Source organism: Morone saxatilis, unplaced genomic scaffold, assembly GCF_004916995.1.
Source record: "Morone saxatilis isolate NCDOM2014 unplaced genomic scaffold, NCSU_SB_2.0 Contig1, whole genome shotgun sequence".
Taxonomy (NCBI): Eukaryota; Metazoa; Chordata; class Actinopteri; family Moronidae; genus Morone; species Morone saxatilis.
The window spans coordinates 16,515,544-16,526,691 of NW_023339651.1; the positions used below are offsets into that span (position 1 = coordinate 16,515,544).

Here is an 11,148-nt window from a genome sequence, read left to right on the forward strand (position 1 = left end):
AAGCCAGGAGCGGATCATGACACCACCAGTATGAATTATTTAAACTTGATTTCTGAGAAATCAAGTTTTGTTCATAATTTAAGCATGGCGGACAGGTAAAAAATACTACAATACCCACAGGCCTTGGCCACTGGGGGAGAAGAGGCTGAATTCAAAACACTTTGCCAATGCAGTTGCAAAAAATGTCTAAAGTAAATTCTGCAGATTGTGTTTTCAGTTTTCTCAACAATGTCGTCTTTAGCTGCCAACCGTCGTTAGCATGGAATGTCACAGAATATGAAGCTGAGCAGTGGGATGTTTCTTGCTAAAATGTACCTTGGTATTTTTAATTACGTTGCTAAATGCTCCACTATATCCTGTCTTCTATTTGGTGCTGGACAGGTAACGTGCAGTACGTTTCATTCTGCTTCTGGAAACCAATACAGCAAAGCTGTGGGCCATAAAACCAAAACTATAAGCTGAAAGATGATAAAACACTCTAGAGCTGTGGGAAACTGCAGTGTTGGGTGCTAATTATCTCTGGGTACATTACTAAGAGCAACACCTTTCATGTTACACATAGTAATTTTAATTTTTTATTAATATAAAATATTGATTAGTGCAGCTTTAAAGTCCTATTTCTTATTTGTATGTATATATATTGGCCCATGTTGAACTACCTGCAACTGAGTGTGATCAGAAAATGCTGAATGCAGTGGCACGTACATCCAAATAAGTGCAAAAGTGCTACACCATGCTATGCAGTGGGACTTTGTTACTGTAAATGAATACATAGTGTTCTGTTTCACAGCTCTCACTGTGTATATCACTTAAATATCACTTCCTCTTCCTCTTTGTGTGTAAAGGGCTTATAAAAAGCATCCACACACCCCCATGGATTATTTCATGTTATTTTAAACTATTGAGTCACAGTGGTTTGATTAAACTTTAACTTTTTTAATTAATTTAAAAACATTAAAGCTCTGTAAGCATACATTTTTATTTTATCTAGAGGACACAGCAAAGTAGAGACATTTATTTTAGGCTTGTCCACCCATCTTTCTGTGTCTGTCTCCTCCAGAGAACACAATTTTATTAAAATAGACAGAGACCAAACCAAAAAAGGTAGTGAGAGAAAGCCTAGATGAGAGAGAAGTGTCTTTCTCAGTGTCTGTGCCATGGTGCCTGTTTGTGTTCACTCACTCTAGTCCCCTGAGAGCCACAGGGTTTAGTGTTTAAGATCCCGTGTCACTAGAAGGTGTCATTCAAAGAAATATCTGCGAGTATGAGTAAGACATTTTGCTCCTTGAAGCTGAGAACGGCTGTTTTTTTTAACTAAAGAGAGAAAAGGGGCAAATAAAGGGAGAAATGTGTACGGAAGGAGAGGATGAAAGCAGTTTGGAGCATGAAGGGGGGACTGAATGGTTGAGAGAGGTAGGGAAGGAAACGGTATGAGAGAGATTGTTGGCATGGTGATGTGCTAGATGGTGCCATTTGTTTCTCCTCACACTGGAGAGGAAGAAGCTTCCGACCGCCTTTATATGCAGTTTTGGTAGAAACTGGCAACAAAGGCAGTGATCATGTTTAATGCGTTAATGTTAGGATGCATGAGTCTGTGTTTGCTCAAGGGTCGTTCTATTATTCAGTTTAATCAGGGTTAGGTAAGAAACCTAATGTAACAACTGGGGACAAATTAAAATGAAAAAAAAAGTTTTGGCAAATGCACTTTTTTTGCTTTCATGCTGAGAGATAGATGAGAAGATTAATACTCTCATATCTCTGTGTGTGAAACATGAAGCTAGAGCCAGCACCCGGTTGGCTCAGTTTAGCCTACAGACTGGAAACAGCCTACTCAGCTAGCCTGCCACCGTTCAACGTAAAAAAACAAAACCTTCAGCAGCAGAGCTAAAACTAACTAATTAGCATTTTGTTTGTTTAATCCACATGAAAAACAAAGTGCCGCTAAAAATGATGTGTGTGTGGTTTTAAGGGGGGCCCAAATAAACCTTGGTCAGGAGCAGTAACTTCATGGACTCTCTGTGGGTTGCCTGGCAACCTGACGGTGACAAGACTCCAGGAAGATGCTTTCAGAGCTGTGCTAGCTGTTTCTCCCTGTTTCCAGTCTTTACGCTGCTTGCAGAGCCTAATATTTAGTGGACCGTTAAGATAAGTTAGGGGTTATTGATCTTCTCATCTAACTCTCTGGGAAGAAAGTGAAAATGGCCCAAAATCTCAAACTATTTCTTGAAATACTGTAGATAATCTAATAAGTATCAATATCAAGAAATGCTAATATGTATACACAATTAAGGGCGATTTAATCCTCACATAGTAACAGCAAAAATAGAATTAAAATGTTTTGTTAATGTAGACTACCAGCAGTTGATGACCAGTGTGCAATTTACTTCTACAAATGGTATAAATGTATATGATACACTGACAGCTCGAAGTACTTTGTATTCATATCTGACTAGAAATGCAAGTCTTAATGTGTCTATTTGAGTTTGAAATACTTCATGTCGCAGATGCCTGTAGGGACACATCCCCATGTTCGATCAAAGGCAACAAAAAGATAGACGCTGGCACAGAGAAATTTGATATTTCCTAGTATTTCCTATGTAATACTCAAAGAGGAAGAGATGATAATGTTACAAGCCAAACTCACTCATACATGGTGGCTCCTCACATATCGAACATAGACCGTATCATGACATAGGGTTCTTACTGTGCGTCAGAATATCAATGTGTATTGATTTGACACTCGCCTATTATTTCTATGTTACAGTAAAAGTAATAATGTGAGTGTGTGTGTGTGTGTGTGTGTGTCTGTGTGTGTGTGTGTGTATCAGGGCAGTTAGTGAGTGTGTTACTGATGTGAAAGTTAACTGAACTGTGTGTGTTTTTCTGTGTGTTGTCTCCAGGCTGCTGAGAGAGCAGTGGATCAGAGCCAAGTACGAGAGGAATGAGTTTGAGTTTATCGAGAAGCAGGAGCCTTACTCTGCAGGTAGGTGCATACAGACTCATCCAAGGCGATTTATTTTCAAGCTGAAGCTGATTTTCCTCATTAGTACACCTTCTGACTGAAAATGAAAAATCTGACAGAAAGAAGATTGCTACCTATTTCCCAAATATGCCAAAATATCATGTTCGTGCTCAGCATTCAGAGAAAGCCTTAAAGACACCTCTGCAACAGTTAAGTCAAAGCCAACCGCAAATAACAGAATATGCTCACTTATCCTTTTCTCATCTTATCATATAGCCTTATTACTAAAAAACTATTTCACCATTGCGTGGACAACTGGGGAGTTGCCATGTTGCTACATTATTATGGCCAATTGCCTCCAAATGTTGCAAGCTGCAATTGGTGAAATAATGAATTGTTTTTTACCGATTTTCTTGTAGCATCAGATGCAATTGCCCAGTTAGAAGGACACGAAGAAGACACACGCATGCAGAAGTACACTGATATGCAGAGTTCTTCCATATGAAGAAAATTCATAAATGGCTGGTCTATTGTCATGTCAATCTTGAGTTGTTTACCCTTCGATAAGCAAAACCTTGAAAACTCCTCGGACAAACGTCTCCCAGTGGATGCCAGTAGCTGGAATTCAATTATCCTGAAACATCCATCGCCGACTTTCAAACATTCTCCTTTATCCTTCTTCCCCTAAGTGGTTGCGTTTGCCGTTTAAAGCGCCGTTGCTACATTCAAGCAGTGACACTGTAATTGTCACCGCTGGAGAATAGAGCTGCCATTAAAACGGTGTGTGTGTGTTTGGGTTGGTTGTGTGTGGCAGATGAGGGTACAGTATTTGTGTGTTAGGTGCATGTCTACTCATATACATTTCATGTCTTGTTGGAGATTGAGCTTCCTGATTGGCTTGCAGTGACCTCATCTGTTTATTGTTACAGTGGAGAATCGTGCACACACACACACACACACACACACACACACACACACACGCACAGTGTAATGATATGAGTCATTCTGTCATCTCTATTTGTGCATTCATGCCCACTTCATCACTCAGTGTGAGGTGCGTGACATCTGCGGGTGTGTATGTGTGGGTGTGAGAGTGGGCGGCTGAAATTGACTACTGGCAGTAACCTGGCCTCCACAGCGGCCAATGTTAATATTGATCCAGTATGCAAAGGCTAGGAGGAAGAAAAAGAGTGTCTGGGAAGGAGGCGAGGGTGGGGACAAGGAGGGCTATTGATCGATGAGGTAATGCCAGTGTAGGTGAATGTTTCACGTCAGAAAGTCACAGCCACAAAGACATACACACACGGAGTGGAGTGAGTGCAGAGGACAAGAAGACAGAGGAGAGTAATCAATGGCGGAGGGCATTGAATAAGGAGAATGAGAAAGAGAGCAGTAGAGTGAAGAAATTGTGTGCGAACATGAATATGAGGTCTGTGAAGGATCAAATGATGATACCAAGAATATTCTTTTCCTACTATATGTGAGATTTTGGCTTTTTTTTTACCATTGACCATCAGTCCTGTGGTGAAAATCCACCAGTACCAACTCACATTGTGCCGACGAGTACTGAGCAAAGATAATTTTACTTTAAAGCTACACTTATTTTATATTACCAATGGTTCAAATGACTGCATGTAATGTCGAAGGGGTCACTCATAATGACAGACTCGCCCAATACAATCAATAATTTGTTGGAATAATAACACATAGTACAACTGTATGACACCACACAGGAACTTAAAGACTATCCTAAAGGCACAAAGACATTAGCCCTTGCAGCATGTAAATCTTGCTATCTTATCGGTGATGGTGCTTTTACGAGTATCTGGCAAGAGGCCAGCTGAGTGTGCCGAATAGTAGCAGTCAGACAAGGTTGTACAAACTTGACGTTGCTCCGCTAATGTTAGCAAGTGGGTCCGCAGTTTTGATGTCATTGTAGAGTTGGACAGCCGCTTTGTACAAAGTCGACAGAAGCACACCGCTTCTCTCACAATTGTCAGTTCAGGACGGATTTGCTTCATGCTTTTGTCTCTTGTGTCCTCCATTTTTGTAGTAAACAACATAACATTACTAGCTTAGTTTACTGAGAGGTCAATAGGGCATGCCACATGTCAAAATCATGTCTGTTGACCTTACGTTTAAACTATTTCTCGAATTTCAAATATAAGGTAACAGCCCTAAATTGCAAACTTAAGATCACTTAAGCCTACAGTTTCCCTTAACTCTATGGAGCATTTTAGTGTCTTTTAGCTCAGTGTTTTGGTTTTAGGGCTCACAACTTTACTGTTTTGATTCATTCTCGCTGCTCTCATTAGTGTAATTTCCATTAATTAATTTCTTCCTGTTTCATACACTTGAGAAATCTGTCTTTTTTTATTATTTAATTGATTTTAGTGTGTACTTTTATATTTTATCATTCAGGGCAAATTAAGTTCTCTTCAATCCCATGTAATTTGTAAGTTGATTCTGGATAACATCATCAGTCAAATGGCTGAAATGCAAATGAGTCCCTTCTTTGGAACGCCACCTGATTATGCTTAGACTTCCTTCTCCCACTAAGCCACAAAAATAGATCCAGACTAGAAAGAAAACACTTCACAGCGTGACCGAAATAGTAGAGAAAACAGAGAAAAGGAGGCAGTGTAGGCAGAGCTTTTCACCAAAATAGACTGAAGAAGAAGACACTGCAGGCTATAAATAGAACAGCTTATCATTAACATGGAAAAGGATGTAGAGAAAAAAAATCTATGTGTGTGCTGTCTCATGCTGTATTTCATGCTAAACCCTCTTCCTCTCTTGTCTGTTGTCGTCTTGTTTTCTCTCTCTCTCCGTCTCCTTTTCCTCCCTCCTTTTCTAAATGAGATTTCAAACGATCTTTGATTCCGACTTAACTGAAGTATCATTTTACACCAACCAGTTACAACATCTCACCATTACTGTTACAAATGCCTCCTCCGTTTTAATCTCTCATCTGCTCTGATGGGTTTTTGATACCAACCTCCCAACCACACACACTTTTTTTTTCTCTCTCTCTCTGCCCAGGGTACAGAGAGGGGTTTCTATGGAAACGAGGAAGAGACAACGGTCAGTTTCTCAGCCGAAAGTTCATCCTGTCGGAGAGGGAGGGAGCGCTGAAGTACTTCAACAAGCAGGATGTAAGCGAGATGATGCAGCTGATTTTAAAAGTGTTTACAGTCGACTGTGGGATATGACTGTGTCCTGTTTGTGGTTCATGTCTCCCTCCACCAAGGCCAGGGATCCCAAAGCGGTGATGAAAATCGAGACCCTCAATGCCACCTTCCAGCCGGCCAAGATTGGCAACCCCTGTGGCCTACAGATCACCTACCTGAAAGACAACAGCACAAGGAACATCTTTGTCTACCACAGTGACGCAAAGGTACACTGTCAAGCACTTTCACTGTACACATGTACAGTGCAGCAACATGCTAGTTATATGTCAAGACTTACAGTAATACAGGGCACTAATACAGGGTTACCAGAATAATATGAATGCTGTCTGCTTTACCAAAATGGAAATGGAAATATCCTCTAATAATTCATTTCTTATTGGCTTTTCCCATTACTGTTCATGTGTTGATGACGATTGACCTATGACTAATCAGTGTCACTTCTTAATGTCAGCGCAGCTCGGTTTGAACCTCAACCGAGGTGGTATCAAAATAAGCACCAGGTACCGAGTACTACCCATAATAGAAAACCAAATAAGAGCGAGTCAGGCCGTACCATGCGGCGGAAATGCGGCTAATGAGGTTAAAGTGCTGACTTTTAGCTGTAAGGTGTCTACATCCATATTCAGCAAAAAGAGTAGCAATTGTATTACTGTTCAAAAACAGGGGTACTATGGGAAAAAAAGGGCTGCGATTGCTACAGTGTACAATCACTATGGATGTAAATAGCCTTAAAGCTGAAAGTCAGCACTTTAACCTCATACACATTGTTTCATTTCAAAGATCAAAGCCAGCACTGTAGAGAATGTCATCTTACCACATACACACTGCAATGCAGGTCTAATGTGAAATAAGTTTTATTTTAGCTTTGTTTTCTTAAATGGCTTTGAATTTAGTCCAGGTTGCATTACAAAGAGGATTTGTTAGATTGGACTCTGGTTCTGAATGGTTCTGTCCATTCTAATGATGCATATATTCCTGTAAGCTAGGTACTGCATGTCTTTCACTGCTGCCGTTCATACACCTCATCATCCACCTGGAGGGTCTGAGAATGTCTTCCCCCTGGGGGAGGAGGGGAGTTATCATCACTCCCCACTCCCTGCTGTGCTGAGTGTGGTGCTTCCTTGTGGGGGGTGATGAGGTCAGAGCCCTTGACGCCAAATGTCTACTTATTCTACATTCACATATGAGTCCATTCCACATGTGTTGGTTGACTGAAATTCAGATAAATGCATCTATTATTCTTTGTTTTTCCGTTTAACAGTAAAGCAGTGGTATTTTATGTTTAGTTTTTAGGGTCAACAGCAACCCTTTAGGAAAATATCTCTAAATGCTATGGTAACACTTCATTTTATGGGTCCCGTAATTTCTATATAATTTCCTAGGAAGGAAGCTTCCTGGAAAGACCTATGTAATTTGGTACTAATGATTGAAAAGTAGACAGATGTTCTTAGCCAAAGCACTAAGTACCCACTTATTTATTTTGGTGTGTAAGAAAGAACAAGGCATTAATATAGTAGTTGCATAGTTAGCTTTAAATTTCCAGAGAATTTCCTGATAAAAGTGCCTAAATCCTCTTGACAGGAAAAACTGACTTTATTCGCTGAATTGTATACTTGCCTATAGTCACAGTTTACATTGTGCATGTTCAGCTGATTTGCTGTGACTCAAAGACTAACTGTTTGTACATTTCCTACAAAGTCCATCCCAAGAACCTTCCAAAGAAAAAAAAAAAGGTTTTGTGTCTAGGACTGCTTTGGGACTTGTAAAAACTAAAAGTTAGCCCCATTACCCATTTAAACAATCACCATTCTGATTTTGAACCTCTATGTATGTGTGAGAGAGAGAAAGAAAGGAAGAAGTTCAGGGAAGTAAGTGGAGCCTAACACATAAGTAGCACTGCTCCCTCTGCTGGCTGAGCTGTGTTACTGACGGCTGTGACAGAGCGGGTTCATTGGGTTCAGTCAGTGTCACTGTCACTCTTGTTCTGTGGTGGAGTTATCGACAGCACTGCAGCAACCACACAGCACAGATTGCCTTTGACTACACCTTACTGTGTGGAAAGGATGCCTTCAGGGGCATCAGAGAAACTAAAAACACCACAATATTCACTACGGAACTAAAATACATACTGGGAATAGGTACTGTGTGAATTCCAGCAGGACATGTTGCCACTGAGGGTTGTTTTTTTTTTGTTTTTTTTTTACAGGAGATGGTCGACTGGTTCAATGCTATCAGAGCGGCCAGGTTCCACTACCTACAGGTGGCCTTCCCCGGAGCGAGTGACGAGGAGGTGAGGGAGAATGATTTAATCTCACAACCCACTGTTATGGTGCTTGTTGTCAGGAAGGCGAAGCTGTCTGATCACGATGCATTCCTAAACCAAGAATGGAGGAATTATGTATTTTTCAGTGCTGATTTTACAAATTATTCATCTGCTGTGAGATGGATGACTTTGAGAAATCTTTTTCTCACAAAATTCCATCCATCTTACAGTATGTGACAGTTATGTTTTATGTTTCTTCTCTACTACTTCTACTTCTCTTCTCCAGCTGGTGCCCAAACTGACCCGAAACTTCATGAAGGAAGGCTTTATGGAGAAAACGGGTCCAAAGGTTTGTGCTGTGGTTATACTAACTGGATCCTACCACCTGTCTAAAGTGAAATCAGAAATAATATTATTATTAAGCCTCAGTTTCACAGTTACATCTGCCCTAATTTGGCAAAAGTGTCCACAGGTCAAGTATAGAAGAATGCTTTCCAACTTGTTTTCCCTTATGAACAACTAAAATGAAGCTCTGTCTACTTGCAGTACCCCAGAAATCTGAGTTTAGATACATTCACTTGAGTAGCTGTGGCCTAAATCTAATATGATACAAGAAGTAATAGACTAGGGATTAGGCCAAAGCAACATATAATTTTGTATATCAGAACCATTGTTTTTTCATCTTTCATCTTGTGACTGATCCCCAGTTTGCTGTGCTATACAGTATACTAGATGCTATAGTTAGTGCAGTATATGTCTACACCTCTAGGTCTAGACCTCTTATGATAGCTTATACTCTTTGCAATGACTCCCTTTCGTTTTCTCTTCACGATCTGTCTTGCTCTGCCACAGCACACAGAGGGCTTCAAGAAGAGGTGGTTTACGATGGATGACAGGAGACTCATGTACTTCAAAGACCCTCTGGTAAGAAGAGACTTGCACCCGTATGACCTCTTCTTTTGTTTTGACTGATCTGACTGATCCGCGCTCTCTTTCTGTCTCCCAGGATGCCTATGCCCGTGGTGAGGTGTTCATAGGCAGTAAGGAGAACAGCTACACGGTCCTGTCCGGCTTGCCCCCGTCCACGCAGGGCTACCACTGGAACCACGGCATCACCATCGTCACGCCGGACAGGAAGTTCCTGTTTGCCTGTGAGACCGAGGCCGAGCAACGGGATTGGATAGCTGCCTTCCAGAGGGTCATCAATCGACCAATGAGGCCGCAGGAATATGCAGGTGTGATAAAATTCTAAATTTTTGAATACTGAAAGGATTTATTTGCAGGCAGGGAGCCATTTTTCCTGTTTTGTTTGTAGTGTTTATGGTTCCATGTTTAAAGGTACCCTGTGGAGTTTTTGACTGCTACCAGCACTATGGAGCAATGGTTTTAATGGTCCATTCTTTGTATCTTTTTAAAGGTCCAGTGTGTAACATTAAGGAGGATGTACTGGTAGAAATGGAACATAATATTTGTGACTATAATTTCATGAGTGTATTATCACCTTACTATTATTACCTTAGAAGGAGGCATTTTCATCTATAGAGGGAGCGGGTCCTTATGGCGTAGTCTGCCATGTTGAACTGCCATGTTTCTACAGTAGCCCAGGAAAGAGAAACCAAATACTGGCTCTAGTTAGGGCCATTTGTGTGTGTGAGTTCCACGGACACAATAGCTTCTCCTTCACACTTGGTTGCAAATTATGCCTGTTCAAAGAGTGATACAGTGTTAAGTTTTCCCTTTTCTTCTTGACACATTTTGGCACTTTGTCACAGTTTCTGTCTGTGGTTCTCTATCCTGCCAGGGCTTAACTGTGCCCTCATTGTGCTTATCTTTAATGTTTTGTCTTTGTTAAAGCTACAGCAGCATCAGGGGCCATTGTTATACTATGCAAAACCACACATTGTGCTTCCCATAGTGTGGCATAACAGTGGAACTCACTGCATGTGCACAGAACTGGTGATCCTGTGAGCTGTGAAGCCCCAGTGGCCTAATGTAAGGCACTGGCCTCCTAACGCCAGAAAGGGTATTTAAAGTGGAGTATCCGGAGTCTCGATATCCTCGGCGGTCTCACCAAGTCGTTGGCGCATGCTTGGAATAGCGCGAATGCTGTGGCCCATAACCTTCAGAAGGACATTTCGAACAGTATGGCGAAACGAGGGCATCAAACCAAGCAAAACGCTGAGAGCTCCTTCCGAATGCTTAAGTGTGACCCGCTATTATAGACGTGGTCTAGTCTGGGCTATTTTTGCTCTTCTCTACTGTTGCCCCTGACTACGACCCACTTCAATAGAGAGTGCTCAAACAGACACAATTTCCGTTTCACTCCTGAAACTGTGAGCGCCAATGCCCAAATTAAACAAGTGCTCGCTCCAATTCCTATACTTCAACAGATATATCTGCGGAGCCTCGCTGTACGACATGGTTAATGCCATTGGTTTTTTTCATATTATTAAGGCCACGGTCATAGACGGCTAACTTCAATATGCAAGATGCCGTACGCGATCCTCTGCGTTCCTGGCCGAGAAAATCTTATCATTGATTTGGTTCTCTTCACCTGAAGAGATATATTTGTGGTTGTTCTCTTTGGGACTCAGCAATATGTCTCCAACCGTTACGTGTTTTTGGGGTTGTTTTTTTTTTTTTATATTTTGCTTCTTTATTTTATGTTTTTTTTGAATTGGTTTTTCTTTTTATTTAAATTTTTTGTTCAAGAGACGGCCCTCCATCTACAT

The 11,148-nt window shown here is 41.1% G+C and overlaps 1 protein-coding gene across 1 annotated transcript in view; it reads left to right on the forward strand.

The window, feature by feature from the left end:
- The window catches only part of LOC118329635 (arf-GAP with dual PH domain-containing protein 1), a gene marked incomplete at its 3' end in the record, with an annotated part of 25,211 nt that extends 15,560 nt beyond the window's left edge, over nt 1–9,651 (forward strand). The window contains 7 exon segments of the mRNA XM_035663868.1: nt 2,901–2,983; nt 6,005–6,117; nt 6,213–6,359; nt 8,360–8,443; nt 8,703–8,765; nt 9,269–9,340; nt 9,423–9,651. Of these exon segments, the coding sequence (XP_035519761.1) occupies nt 2,901–2,983; nt 6,005–6,117; nt 6,213–6,359; nt 8,360–8,443; nt 8,703–8,765; nt 9,269–9,340; nt 9,423–9,651 (791 nt within the window).
- Nucleotides 9,652–11,148: the final 1,497 nt, after the last annotated feature.